This window comes from Rhinichthys klamathensis, unplaced genomic scaffold (assembly GCF_029890125.1).
Source record: "Rhinichthys klamathensis goyatoka isolate OS25496 unplaced genomic scaffold, OSU_Roscu_1.1 h1tg000346l_1, whole genome shotgun sequence".
Classification (NCBI taxonomy): domain Eukaryota; kingdom Metazoa; phylum Chordata; class Actinopteri; order Cypriniformes; family Leuciscidae; genus Rhinichthys; species Rhinichthys klamathensis.
Window position 1 is genome coordinate 163,232 of NW_026606858.1, and position 16,769 is coordinate 180,000.

General features: G+C 39.1%; 1 protein-coding gene across 1 annotated transcript in view; it reads left to right on the forward strand.

The window, feature by feature from the left end:
* The window catches only part of ptprma (protein tyrosine phosphatase receptor type Ma), a gene marked incomplete at its 3' end in the record, with an annotated part of 259,378 nt that overhangs the window by 146,478 nt on the left and 96,131 nt on the right, over window positions 1-16,769 (forward strand). Inside the window, exon 7 of the mRNA XM_056272706.1 lies at window positions 4,781-5,074. Coding sequence (XP_056128681.1) covers window positions 4,781-5,074 — 294 coding nt within the window. The remainder of the gene's footprint in view (window positions 1-4,780; window positions 5,075-16,769) is intronic.

Here is a 16,769-nt window from a genome sequence, read left to right on the forward strand (position 1 = left end):
CTCGTCATGTTTTAGTCACCTTAGAGCCATTTTTAGCTAGTCATCGTCGTGTTATCGTCATAAAAAAAAAGTGCGTCAACAAAATCATTTCGTTATCGTCATCGTTGACGAAAACAACATTGCTTCTCACTATAGAAATCTAAACATATTAGTCACTCTGAACCTACCACCATGTCTTCCGCTTCCATATGAAGTCAAACATGAAGACCGAACATGCCTTGTGGTACAGTTTACGTCTATGTTCAGCTTCAGCTGCATCAATGAGCTCCCCTCTGTACTCCACCACAAAGTCTCCTTGATTGAAAACAGCTAAGGTGAAGATACCACGACCTGCAGACACAACCTTATTATACACGGGCTAGCAGACTATCCATTGGATACAACTCCTTTCTACATGTAGAATAATGAATACAAGTGTAGAATACAGCAACAGACAGGACCACTACTAAAGGTGGTATCAGCGATTTCAGGCCCAAAAATAAATGATCACATTCATCTAATCTTTCCTAACGATCCACTAGCTGCCCGCCCCATAAGCAGGCCGTCAAAAAAACGTCTCTGAGATCTGCACACAAAAACAATTGGTTTCACAACACTCAAAACCAAAATAAATAGTGTTCCAACCAATCACTGACAAAGGTGGAGGTTTTGAGGTTTTGCGCTCGTGCACGGCTGAAGACGTGTCGGCCAAAACTTTGGTTTTGAGTGTTGTGAAACCAATTGTTTTTGTGTGCAGATTTTGACCGCCTGCTTATGAGGCGGGCAGCTAGCAGGATCGTTAGGAAAGATTAGATGAATGTGATCATTTATTTTTGGGCCTGACATCGCTGATACCACCTTTAAAATATCATTCAAATACTATTAACAACTTAAATTTATATTGATGTTTGTACAATTAATAGTCATAGGCTGAAAACCACTGGTCATAATATACATTAAAAAAACAGTGACGTGTAACCCCGCAGTTTAGCCTACATTGTGTCAAAGTCACTCACCTTTAACTGGATTAATATATTTGATTTCTAACATTGAACTCTTGTCTCTTCCTGAAAGGATGTGATTAGTGGCATCCTGAAGGGGAGTAGTTCTCCGTGGCATGACTGAATTTGCTAAGGAAATTAAGAACAAAAATGTAAACACCAACACATCTTCTCACATCAACACTACTTTTCATCTCACTAATACCATGGATATTCAAACAGTTTCAATTGAGTTCTATGCTTTCATAACATTCACATAATATTTCCCTGCTGTCAGAATATCAATATATTTTAAGTTCTGTGAGGGGTCATACACGACAAACAGATGGACACAAGGGTCTAATTTCAATGCCCTAATACATTAGGCCCCGGTTTCAGAGACAATGCTTAAACTAGTCCTAGACTAACATGCATGTTTGTGCGGTTTAAACTGAAAGCAACTTGCACTGACAGATCTTAAAATATGTCAATGTCATTGTTTTGTCTTAAGATGCACACCAGTAATGTGTTTTTTTTTCTAAGGCACGTTTATAAAAGCTGCTTAAATGTACTAATTAAAGGCCTAATCCTGTCTGTGAAACAGGGCTTTAGACCTCTTAGAAATGTAATGTGCTTCACTAATACAACTATAAGAGTGCAAAACAATATAATGCACTTTAAAAAGGTACAACTTTAGAATATTATGTAAACAAATATAGCCAGTGTATACTGAAGAATGGGTCCTGTCATCCATGTTACTCTAGTCCAGTGGTTCCCAAACCTGTCCTGGCGTACCCCCAACACTGCACGTTTTCTTCGGCTCCCTAATCAAACACACCTGATTCAACTCATTAGCTCATAAATGAGCTGATGAGTTGAATCAGGTGTGTTTGATTAGGGAGACAAAGTTGGGGGTGCGCCAGGACAGGTTTGGGAACCACTGCTGTTACTTTCATTCATTTCTTAAAAAGTATAAAAATTATATTTGTAATGGCCTTCCAAGTTTTTCCATTGTAACCCTATAAATATTATATGATTATATTGCAAAGTCCTATTTTTTATATCTCTTGTAAATATATATATTTTTTTAATTGACATGTGATCAGCCTCATGAAAATGTAAGATTGAAAAAATAAAAATCCAAAATGTGCAAATCCCAGTGAAAAGAGGGACTAAAATACTGCACATATGTGTGAAAACTATAACATAGTTCTACTTAAAACGATATATAGTATAACGCATGCATCTGTAAAAGGCATATAAAAAAATCACAACATGAGGTAAGTTAGATAAATACTCATAAAATAAAAAATATGCAAAATACAATATCTTGTCCTTTTAAGCTGTCTTCATTTCATGGATATTTAAAACAAATCGATACAATTTTATTTTTTAATTAGTCAAAGTTGAAAAGGCCTTGATTTCGCGGAATGACCCGCTTTACTGTTAAGTTTAACTTTGTATTGTCGTATTTGTATATCGCTTTGGACAAAATCATCTGCTAAATACCATAACTATAACCATAAACATGACCGTACTTGTCATTGGAAGCTATTAAAACGTTTTGATAATGATTTCTTACCTGCTCTCCACAACGTGCATATCCAGAACTCCCGGGAAAATGAATCTGCTGATGACAGACGTAACTCTCTCCTATCCAGCCAATCAAAATTCGTTTTCAATTATGAGCATGCGCAGTGTTGAACTAGCGTCTAATTTCGCGCGTTGTGTATAATTTCCCGCGCCTGTGTGTCGCAACATGCAGGGACAACGGCAACAGATAGGGGGCAGTGGCGGACACACACATTTACAAAATATGTCAGGTTTTTGGTATACAAAGACTTTTGAGAAAACCACTTTTTAGGTATTAAAACATGCTGAGAAAAGGTTTTATAAGGTTTATTTTTATGAGGACGGTCAACTGTCCTCACATACCAGAGGGTCCTCATTGCTCTCAGAAATGTCTTGAAATCTGTCCTTCTAAACCCCAAAACAAACACACACACACACACACACACACACACACACACACTCATACACACTCATTCACACACACTCACGCACACTTATACACACTCGTACACACACACACGCTCATATACACTCACACACACACACGCTCACACACACACACACACACACTCAAACACTCAAAAACGCACTCACACACACACACACACAAACACACTCTCACACACATTTTAACAATTTAAGTCCACTTAAAAGGAATGATGACGTTCACGTTCATCGCATTAGTCTTTTGCTGAAGACCCGTCAAGGTCAGAGGTCAAAGGTCAGAGGTCAGGGGTCAGAGGTCAACTTCTCCCCGCGCACGTGAAACTACAGACAAAAGACAAACGAGTGGATTAAAGAAGCGAGACGGACAGAGTTTATAGACCGGGATTAAGCGGCTCGTTCGAGGTGATGTTTGATTAGCAGTGGAGGATTATGGGTATTCCGGGGTCACGGTCTGGGGTCACCGTCTGCAGTCGGTCAATACTGTTACACACACCACACACACACACACACACACTCCTGTAGAGACTCGGACAGGCGCTGAGCTTCTTCATTTCTCCTCTGAGTGATTCCTGAGGAAATATGCAGTAAACATGAACGATAATGTTTTCTTCTGTCGTTGTTCGCCGGAGGACGGAGACGCGGATCAGTGTTGATGTGTTCATCAATGCTCGTTTCCCAAACTCTCACACACTCACACACACACTACATGTGTTTAATTTCAGACGCGAGCGGTGTGTTGTGATCGGTCACCGGAAGGAGTTCGATTCTGTTCACCGAAGCTTTATATTTGTATTATTTTTATTTACACGCTATGAAATGACACACACAGACTGCTTCCCCCTCTTATTAAAGGGGGGGTTGATTATGATTTCACTTTTCTAGCTTTAGTGAGTGTGTAATGTGTGTAAAGTAAAAGTGATTTACTTTTACAGAAATCACTTTTTAAGGACTACAACACACGGCTGGTTCTTCACGGGTTAGTGACATCACAAACCCTAGAATTTACATAAACTCCGCCCCCAGAAACACGATTTATAGATTATCATGACAGAATATGCTAATCAGTGACTAGAAGATCGTTAACTCCACATCAGATACATAAACTCATCAATTAAGCGTTCACAAATGTCCTGTTGCTTCTACATGTCGTCTCTGCTTCTAGAGTCTCTCCATCTTTGACTCCGGTTTGAACATAAAAGGCTAAAAGTTGTTGAAATGTTCAGTGTGTGTGTGTGTGTGAGGTAATCAGAGCTGCTAACACACATACACACACGCACACATACACACTCACACACACACACTCACACACACACAAACACAAACACACACACACACACACACACGCTCTTGTAGCTCCGCCCCCTGTGCCGAGAGCAGCGGCTCATTTGCATTTAAAGGGAGACGCACGTATAAAACGGTGTGTTTTTGCTCACCCTCAAAAAGTGACGATTTTAACATGATATATAAAATATCTGTGGGGTATTGATGGCGCAGGGTGGGGTGGTGATGGCGCAGTGGATAAGACACATGCCTTTGGTGTGAGAGACCCGGGTTCGAATCCACTGTGAGACACCAATGTGTCCCTGAGCAAGACACTTAACCCCTAGTTGCTCCAGAGGCGTGCGACCTCTGACATAAATAGCAATTGTAAGTCGCTTTGGATAAAAGCGTCAGCTAAATGAATAAATGTAAATGTATTTCGAGCTGAAAATTCACACACACACACACACAGACATCAGAGACTTATTTTACATCTTGTGAATAGGACCCCTTTAACACTGGATGTGGTGTTTGTCCCCTAGAGCCGCCGGTCCCCATCGCTCCTCCTCAGCTGATGGCGGTCGGGGCCACGTATCTGTGGATCCAGCTCAACGCTAACTCCATCAACGGAGACGGGCCGATCGTGAGCCGCGAGGTGGAGTACCGCACCGTCTCCGGCTCCATGTACGACCTGCAGCCCGTCGACAAAACCTCACACAAGATCGGCCACCTGGACCCCGACACGGAGTACGAGATCAGCGTGTTGCTGACGCGGCCCCTGGACGGAGGGACCGGGGCCCCGGGGCCCCCGCTGAGAGCACGCACCAAATGTGCAGGTAAACCCGACCGGCTGATGGATGTGGAGTCTGGTGTAAGAAGCACTGTGTGATATACTGTTAAAACCCTCTGGTGCTCTTCGGCCGGCTTTGAGCGAAAAAATTTACGTTTTTTTTTCTTCATCGGAATGGTACGAAACTTGGTAAAGGTTTTGGCACTTGCTGTGTGAACACACAAATATATTATGAACATGATGTGAACAGGTTAAACGGTCCTGTAAGCAATAGTCACACTTGTGCTCCTCGCGGTCAGAAACGAGCGCATTGGAAATGAATGAGAGACGAGTTTCCTCTAGTGGAAGCGTTTGGAACTGCAGCCGAACAACATCTCACTGGAAGATCATTCACTGAGAGATCAGACTCACATCTGGAGCACAGCTGGCTTAGGTTTATGGCTTTGATTTTCTCGCAGTTTTAGAGTAAAACGTGTTTTTGAAAATAAATATTTCATATAAAAATGGAAAATGGTATTTTTGTGCATTTTTCATAACAATAAACGTAAAATTCTGTAACTTTTTTTAAGTTCACTTTATTCAACTTTTTTCGCTTCAGCAATAATCTGCCGAGTGCCGTCTTTAATAAGAGATCAAACTTCAGTCTGTCGCTCTAAAGCATTCAAGATTCACCACAGTTTAAGCTGGAAATGTAATTGAATAAATGGTGAATAAATGGATTATAAATACTGCGTAAATATAATGTAGTACGATAAACTCCCCTAAAAATAGAAAATATTAAATAAAAAAACATTATCAAACCAAAATATAGTACATTCCATTCATTAAAATAAAACAATTCTCTAATTTTTGACCGCCAGGCGAAGATCACCAGAGGGATTTAAAGGGGAATTCCATCCATTATTTACTCTCCCTCATTTCTTTATTCTGTTGAACATAAAAGAAGATATTTTGTTTTAGTTCTCATTGACTTCCATTGGATACTTTTGTCTGTATAATGGAAGCCAATGGCAACTAAAACTGGCTGCCAACATTCTTCAAAATATCTTCTTTTATTAGTGATGCACGATATATGCTCATTTTTAATGTTATCGTTATCGGCCCAATATGAAATCTCTCCGATATATTAAAGCCGATAAATAATGTATTATTTCCTTCAGCTGAGACGCTTCAGATGCGCACTGTTCAACATGATGATTATGAATTGCTTTAAATATGATTGAAATCACTTTGTAAAGTAAAATACAGTAAAGCGCAACACAAGTCTGTCATATCGGCTACATAACATTATAATGAGAACATTATAATTGTGTGTTTGGGTCATGGCTGTTAATGCTGAGACTTTTGTTTTTGTAATCAGGCTCTCAAAAACTATATAAAAGTGAGGGTTTAGATTTATCGGCCAATATATCGGTTATCGGCTTTCAAATATAAAACATTATCGGTTAAGTTTTCATGTTATGTTCCACAGAAGAAAGTCATACATGAAGGTGAGAAAATGATGACAGAATTATAATTTTTGCTAGAATTACGACTCCCTGAAACGCCTCCACTGTAGTCTCGAGTTTCTCCCGGGAACGAACACGTCTCAATATTCCTCATTATAATAATTAATGCGCAGAATAAAGGGGCGGGGCCTGGTTGAGTTAGTCAGTAGTGTGTTAAACTGGCGGTTATGGAAAGGGGCGGGACATTCCCCAAACACACTCGAAGCGCTCGACCAATCACAACACACTGCTCCAGCCGACCAATCAGAGCACAGTGTGCTTTTCAGGAGGAGGGGCTTCATAGAGACAGGAAGTAAACAGAGCGTTACTGACAGACTGGGAAGAGAGGAGCCGCAACAATGGAGAATATGAGGAAATAATCAACATTCAAGCAGGAAAACCTGTTCTAGTAGAGCCTGAAACTACACTAAGACTGGCGTAGAAAGGCATAGGCCCTGTTTTATATCTCATGCACTATATCACTGGTTTTTAACTTGTTTATACTTAAAAAATATTGAATAAATGTGCCAGTGCAGTGAGACAAAAGTCAATATTTGAAAACTGCGATATTTCCATCTGCACTTGAAGGCTGTTGGTGTTGTTTGAGTTTAGTGTCCTCTCGTACCTGACGGTGTGTGTGTGTGTGTGTGTGTGTGTGTGCGTGTGTGTGTGTGTGAGCGATGGACAACTGGAGGCTGCTCTGACCTCCTGCTGAAGGTTTCGCTGTTTCTCATTTCTGCAGAGCTGATGGCGATGGATGAGTCTGTGTCTCTGGCCTTCACACCAGGCCTTTAGGGTGTGTGTGTGTGAGTTTGTGTGTGTGTGTGTGTGTTTCAGTGCTGTTCCTGGCGTGTGTTTTGAGCGGTTAACGTTTGCATTCACTGTGTTTTTGAATGTCTCTCTGTTTGTGATGCCTCAAAAACAACAAGTGACTCATAATTTACCCCACAAATTAAACATAAAGCATTAGATTATTGTTTTAAAAAGACGAAATCCAAAATGTTCCGATATTAGGAAATGCATATGAAGTCTCAGCTGAGATTTCTGATGATCACATGACCTCTCCATCTTCCCACGAACTTCATCAGCATCTTCACGTTCATGTTTCAGATTCACTCGTTCATTATTAGCCTGATGCTTCATGCAACACACACACACACACTCACACACACACACACACACACACACACACACACACACACACACACACACACACACACACACACACACACACACACGTGTGTTTCAGTGTGGAGGTAGATTGTTAAAATGAGTGATTTCCTCCTCAGTCTCTCGTGTCTTTGTTCTCTTTGTCGAGTTTAATGGAAGTCCAGTGACAAAGAAAAACAAGCGTACAGAGAAACGAGTGGTACCTTGAAGTGAACGACTCGGGCTTATCGAGGCTGCTTATCGTGTGCTTCACAAAGACGTTCCTCTAAACGCCAGAGCTTTTATAATAAGTGTGTCTGTTCTCATTAATATTTCTCCAGTCAGAGGAACATCTGCATGAAGTGTTCTTCCCCGGCCGTGACGCACGCAAGGCCGCGTTTATTCGCGATTCCTTTGTCGCGAGAGCTTGTGTGTGTGAGGAGGGAAGTGTAGGAGGAGCGGCTCGTATTGTGCATCTCGAGGACATGCTTCCACAGAAAGAGCTTTATTCGTGTGTGTTTGTTCAGGAAGAGTGTGTTTCTGCTGTGTATCTCAGACTCGTGTGAAGCTCCAGATGTTTCACTGTTTAACCACTGTAAACAACGATACACGCGCAAAACTGTGCAAACTCTCTAAAGCACCATAACAGAAGCTCGAGTGATTCTTTCAGGGTTTTTTTTACACATTATTTGACATTAAATCATCAAACTCTTTAAAATTTTTTGTCAAACTCAAATAATCGTCATTCAAATCTGATTTTCTTTCATTTGTTTTCTTTCTTATTCATTCTTTTCTCTATTTTTTTATATTCTTAATCTTTCCTTATATTTTCTTTCTTTCTATACACTTAACTGTGGTTATATTTATATATACTTTAGGGCTCTGAACTCTTTAACCCTTGCGTGACCATATGGACATTTTTGTCTTGCGTTAATTTTGCTTGTGTTAATCCCAACGGCACACATTTTGGCACAAGTGTGAATTTTTAGTGTAGTTTTACTATTTCACTCTCATTTCCTCTAAAAAATCTATTTTACACTAGTAACACAGAACAGTTCCTCTCAGGACCTACAGGAGGAAAAGTCCCCATTAAAACTGCTATTTTTAATCCCAGGGCCATTTAACTGTAAAACGATGCAACCTCTGTTAATAGGCTTTCAATCTGTTGGCAAAGCTTAATTTTTTTTTTTTTTTTTTTTTTTACCAGATGGAGCCATTTTCTCAAGTTTGGCCTATAAAGCAAAAACTTGCTTTATTCCTGTTTTCTGCTTCTGCATATTATTAGAGGCAATTGGATAAATTATGGAGGGGGGGGGGGGGGGGTTGGTGTCAATGTCAGAGTGTGGTTTGTATGTGTGATAAAAAGTATGTGTGCGTGTGTGTGTGTGTAATATTTGAGAGAGGACAACTCAACTGCAAATCCCAAATCTGCATATAATGGGGGAAATCTGATACTGCGCCCAAACACACTCAAACACACACAAACACACACAAACACACACAAACACACTCAAACACACACAGACACACTCAAACACACACGGACACACACAAACACACACAAACACACCCAAACACACTCACACAAACACACTCAAACACACACAACCACACACAAACCAGCGCAGTCTCATCCCAAGACGTCATATAACTGACGTCTTGGGACGTCTTTTGAACATACGTCAATATCCGCCTTTTTAGGGTACCCTTAAACGTCGGTTAGATGACGTTATCGGATCCTAACTCTACCCCAGACCTAAACCTACCCCTAAACCTACCCCGTCACCTAACTGACGTTAAAGGTAAAGCGTCAGTTGTATGACGTCCCAGGATCCTCATAAACCGACGTTTAAGGGTACCCTAAAAAGGCGGATATTGACGCATGGTCAAAAGACGTCCCAAGACGTCAGTTATATGACTTCTTGGGATGAGACTGTGTTGCACAAACACACACAGACTAGGCATGTGCCGGTATCAAATTTTCATGCTGCGGTTAATTGATTGAGCTTTTATCACGGTATACGGTATTATCACGATATTTTAATTGCTCCAGAGAAACAGATGGATTGTGGGTATCTAAAAAAACAACAACTTGCATCACAATGTGTAATTGTGATTTTCAAAACATATGGCAACTAAACAATTTTATTAAGTTTAGTGACAACATGTTACAATGTTTACATGGTACAATGACTGGTAGGCTATACTGTTTGTATTATTCAATTAAATTCTTGGATTTGATTTCAATCTTAATTCAATATTGACTCATTTGGATAAATATTAGGTAGGCTACAGTCTGCATGTTAATTTTTCTCAAAAAAAAAAAATCTCACATGCTGTAAACATACAGAGAGAAATGAAATACAATGCGGTTTTCATTGTAATAACAATTATGCAATGACAAGTAAACATATAATAAATATGTAATATAGTGCACATATTTAGCAAAATACTCCTCGCTGTACTGTATCTTTAAATAAAAAGTAACAGATGATCGGTTTACTTGAACTGAGGCGCAGCGATCTGTCACAATGGACAGAACCTAAGAGCTGAATGGTTGTTGTTTCAAAAGTAACCTGCTCTGTCTAGTCTGTCAGTGTCAGTGTCCTCTTTGCTCCGCGATTTTTCTCTGTGTCAGAGCGTGTGAAAAGTGTCAATTGCGTAAAGTGCCTTTCAGACAGGACGCGAAATGCGCGGCGCTGGCCGCTGGGTTCAACGTTGCCCTTCAGATACAACGCGATTTGCTATTTTGCAAATAAAAAGTTGAACTATTTTGAACTTTGACCCCGGCGTGCTTTGGACGACCACGTCCCCGCGCGTGTTCCGCGTCCTGTCTGAAAGGCGCTTGAGTCTCAAGCTGAATGCGTGAGAGTTGGCAGCCCTGCCGTCGGCTGCGTTCCTCCTTCCGCCATGCTTCTACTCCATGTGAGGATTGTTTACATTAGACTAGAGTGCGCACTGCGCCGCATGCACACAGTGCTTATACATGTGGGGATTGTTTACATTAGACTAGAGTGCGCACTGCGCCGCATGCACACAGTGCTTATACATGTGGGGATTGTTTACATTAGACTAGAGTGCGCACTGCGCCGCATGCACACAGTGCTTATACATGTGGGGATTGTTTACATCAGAGTGCGTACGTGTTTTGCGCAGCATACGCAGTGTTTAAGCGGTTGATGGAAAATAAGCTAATGCGCGTTCTAAAAGTCTAAATTCGAATCTATTATTTTTCACGGTATTTTGAACTGCCCGCGATAACAATATCGTGCATATTCATTACCGCAATTTATCGCATTACCGAATACCGGCACATGTCTAACACAGACACACTCAAACACACTCAAACACACACAGACACACACAGACACACACAAACACACACAAACACACACAAACACGCTCAAACACACACAAACACACTCAAACACACACAGACACACTCAAACACACACGGACACACACAAACACACCCAAAAACACTCACACAAACTCAAACACACTCACACAAACACACTCAAACACACACAAACACACTCAAACACACACAAACACACACAAACACACTCAAACACACACAAACACACTCAAACACACACAAACACACACAAACACACACAAACACACTCAAACACACACAAACACACTCAAACACACCCAAACACACACAAACACACTCAAACACACACAAACACACTCAAACACACCCAAACACACTCAAACACACCCAAACACACTCAAACACACTCAAACACACACAAACACACTCAAACACACCCAAACACACTCAAACACACCCAAACACACTCAAACACACTCAAACACACACAAACACACTCGCACTGAAAGATAATTTTTTGAGATATTAACCTCAAACTTGGAACACGACTTAAGATTGATTGCTTGGATTTTCTAGCAGTTTTAGAGTTCAATATGTTTCATAAAAATATATATTATATATAAAATAATGAATATATAAACCATTTTCATAAACTTAAACCTCTATAACGTTTTTTGGTTTCACTTTTTAAACTTTTTGTTACCTCAACAATAATCTATCAAGAGTCTTTAGTTAAAACTTAAGTTCGTGCTCGTAAACTTCACATTTTTATGACATTTTTGTCCTCTGTGAAACGTTTCATGCCAAAAAGGTTCTATATAAAAATAAATGTCTTCAATAATTGCATGTTTAATGGGTCATTTTTTTTTTCTATTGATAAAGTATGTTCACGAGTTGTTTGATTCATAGAATTTAATTAAAATTAAAAATTAATAAAAACTAAATCAATAAATTAAAATAAATGCATAAACTGAAGCTCTAAAAAGTCCTTTCCTTCCGAAAGCGTTCTGTGTGCAAGCTTTCCTCCTTCACTCTTCCTCCTCTTCCTCTCTCTCTTCTGCTGTCGTTCATCATCTGCAGTGGCAGCTGAGTGGAAGCAGACGAGCTTCACTGCTAATGAAGATAAATTCACTCCTGACTGTTTGTCTCCTTTTATTTTTTTAAGTTGTGGGATAAATTAAATAAATTACATAAAAATCTGCTTCAGCACTTTACAGGCTGTTTGTAAAATCCTCTCTCTCTCTATCAGTCAGTCATAATGTACGCGGTGTCGGACGCCCCGCGCTGGCGTCACACAGAGAAAACATGTTTCTCGACACTACAACCTCAGTTATTCTGTGGAAGGGACAGAAATGATCGTTCTGTCGTTGTTTAATCTCCCTCGTGTCGTTCTCAGACCCGTTCGACTGCCACAAGAGTTCTCAATACATTTGATCATGAACGTTCAAAAGAACAGCGTTTATTTGGAATAGAATCTTTTGTGACATTATAAATGTCACTTTTGATCAATTTAACCCTTTGGTGCTCTTGGTAATTTTTTTTCTTCTTTTTTTTTTACTTTATCGGAATGGTACGAAACACACACACACAAACATCACGGACAAGATGTGAACAGGTTAAAGTCGGTCCTGTAAGCAATAGTCACTTGTGCTCCTCGCGGTCAGAAACGAGCGCATTGGAAATGAATGAGAGACGAGTTTCCTCTAGTGGAAGCGTTTGGAACTGCAGCCGAACAACATCTCACTGGAAGATCATTCACTGAGAGATCAGACTCACATCTGGAGCACAGCTGGCTTAGGTTTATGGGTTTGATTTTATTGCAGTTTTAGAGTAAAACGTGTTTTTGAAATATATATTTCATATAAAAATTGAAAATAGTATTTTTGTGCATTTTTCATAACAATAAACGTTAAACTTTTCCACGCAATAAAGTGTCGTCTTTGAAAAGAGGTCAAACTTCAGTCTGTCGCTCTAAAGCATTCGAGATTACACTTATATACACTTATGTCACACTTATATATTACACTTATACAGTATAAGTGTAATATATTAGTGTAACATATAAGTGTAACATATAAGTGTAATATACACTCACCTAAAGGATTATTAGGAACACCATACTAATACGGCCCATATTGATAGGATAGCATCTTGCAGTTGATGGAGATTTGTGGGATGCACATCCAGGGCACGAAGCTCCCGTTCCACCACATCCCAAAGATGCTCTATTGGGTTGAGATCTGGTGACTGTGGGGGCCATTTTAGTACAGTGAACTCATTGTCATGTTCAACAAACCAATTTGAAATAATTCGAGCTCTGTGACATGGTGCATTATCCTGCTGGCAGTAGCCATCAGAGGATGGGTACATGGTGGCCATAAAGGGATGGACATGGTCAGAAACAATGCTCAGGTAGGCCGTGGCATTTAAACGATGCCCAATTGGCACTAAGGAGCCTAAAGTGTGCCAGGAAAACATCCCCCACACCATTACACCACCACCACCAGCCTGCACAGTGGTAACAAGGCATGATGGATCCATGTTCTCATTCTGTTTACGGCAAATTCTGACTCTACCATCTGAATGTCTCAATAGCAATCGAGACTCATCAGACCAGGCAACATTTCTCCAGTCTTCAACTGTCCAATTTTGGTGAGCTCTTGCAAATTGTAGCCTCTTTTTCCTATTTGTATTGGAGATGAGTGGTACCCGGTGGGGTCTTCTGCTGTTGTAGCCCATCCGCCTCAAGGTTGTGCGTGTTGTGGCTTCACAAATGCTTTGCTGCATACCTCGGTTGTAACGAGTAGTTATTTCAGTCAAAGTTGCTCTTCTATCAGCTTGAATCAGTCGGCCCATTCTCCTCTGACCTCTAGCATCAACAAGGCATTTTCGCCCACAGGACTGCCGCATACTGGATGTTTTTCCCTTTTCACACCATTCTTTGTAAACCCTAGAAATGGTTGTGTGTGAAAATCCCAGTAACTGAGCAGATTGTGAAATACTCAGACCGGCCCGTCTGGCACCAACAACCATGCCACGCTTAAAATTGCTTAAATCACCTTTCTTTCCCATTCTGACATTCAGTTTGGAGTTCAGGAGATTGTCTTGACCAGGACCACACCCCTAAATGCATTGAAGCAACTGCCATGTGATTGGTTGATTAGATAATTGCATTAATGAGAAATTGAACAGGTGTTCCTAATAATCCTTTAGGTGAGTGTATATTACACTTATATATATTACACTTGTATATATTACACTTATATATATTACACTTGTATATATTACACTTATATACACTCACCGGCCACTTTATTAGGTACACCTGTCCAACTGCTCGTTAACACTTAATTTCTAAGCAGCCAATCACATGGCGGCAACTCAGTGCATTTAGGCATGTAGACATGGTCAAGACAATCTCCTGCAGTTCAAACCGCGCATCAGTATGGGGAAGAAAGTTGATTTGAGTGACTTTGAACGTGGCATGATTGTTGGTGCCAGAAGGGCTGGTCTGAGTATTTCAGAAACTGCTAATCTACTGGGATTTTCACGCACAACCATCTCTAGGGTTTACAGAGAATGGTCCGAAAAAGAAAAAACATCCAGTGAGCGGCAGTTCTGTGGGCGGAAATGCCTTGTTGATGCCAGAGGTCAGAGGAGAATGGCCAGACTGGTTCGAGCTGATAGAAGGGCAACAGTGACTGAAATAACCACTCGTTACAACCGAGGTATGCAGCAAAGCATTTGTGAAGCCACAACACGCACAACCTTGAGGCGGATGGGCTACAACAGCAGAAGACTCCACCGGGTACCACTCATCTCCACTACAAATAGGAAAAAGAGGCTACAATTTGCAAGAGCTCACCAAAATTGAACCGTTGAAGACTGGAAAAATGTTGCCTGGTCTGATGAGTCTCGATTTCTGTTGAGACATTCAGATGTTAGAGTCAGAATTTGGCGTAAACAGAATGAGAACATGGAACCATCATGCCTTGTTACCACTGTGCAGGCTGGTGGTGGTGGTGTAATGGTGTGGGGGATGTTTTCCTGGCACACTTTAGGCCCCTTAGTGCCAATTGGGCATCGTTTAAATGCCACGGCCTACCTGAGCATTGTTTCTGACCATGTCCATCCCTTTATGGCCACCATGTACCCATCCTCTGATGGCTACTTCCACCATGTCACAAAGCTCTAATCATTTCAAATTGGTTTCTTGAACATGACAATGAGTTCACTGTACTAAAATGGCCTCCACAGTCACCAGATCTCAACCCAATAGAGCATCTTTGGGATGTGGTGGAACGGGAGATTCGCATCATGGATGTGCAGCCGACAAATCTGCGGCAACTGTGTGATGCCATCATGTCAATATGGACCAAACTCCCTGAGGAATGCTTCCAGCACCTTGTTGAATCTATGCCACGAAGAATTGAGGCAGTTCTGAAGGCAAAAGGGGGTCCAACCTGTTACTAGCATGGGGTACCTAATAAAGTGGCCGGTGAGTGTATATTACACTTGTATATATTACACTTGTATAAATTACACTTATATATTACACTTGTATATATTACACTTGTATATATTACACTTGTATATATTACACTTATATATTACACTTGTATATATTACACTTATATATTACACTTGTATATATTACACTTATATATTACACTTGTATATATTACACTTGTATATATTACACTTATATATTACACTTGTATATATTACACTTGTATATATTACACTTGTATATATTACACTTATATATTACACTTGTATATATTACACTTGTATATATTACACTTGTATATATTACACTTATATATTACACTTGTATATATTACACTTATATATTACACTTGTATATATTACACTTATATATTACACTTGTATATATTACACTTGTATAAATTACACTTATATATTACACTTGTATATATTACACTTATATATATTACACTTGTATATATTACACTTGTATATATTACACTTGTATATATTACACTTATATATTACACTTGTATATATTACACTTATATATTACACTTGTATATATTACACTTGTATAAATTACACTTATATATTACACTTGTATATATTACACTTATATATATTACACTTGTATAAATTACACTTATATATTACACTTGTATATATTACACTTATATATTACACTTGTATATATTACACTTGTATATATTACACTTATATATTACACTTGTATATATTACACTTATATATATTACACTTGTATAAATTACACTTATATATTACACTTGTATATATTACACTTGTATATATTACACTTGTATATATTACACTTATATATTACACTTGTATATATTACACTTGTATAAATTACACTTATATATTACACTTGTATATATTACACTTATATATATTACACTTGTATAAATTACACTTATATATTACACTTGTATATATTACACTTGTATATATTACACTTGTATATATTACACTTATATATTACACTTGTATATATTACACTTGTATATATTACACTTATATATATTACACTTGTATATATTACACTTATATATATTACACTTGTATATATTACACTTGTATATATTACACTTGTATATATTACACTTATATATTACACTTGTATATATTACACTTATATATTACACTTGTATATATTACACTTGTATATATTACACTTGTATATATTACACTTATATATTACACTTGTATATATTACACTTATATATTACACTTGTATATATTACACTTGTATATAT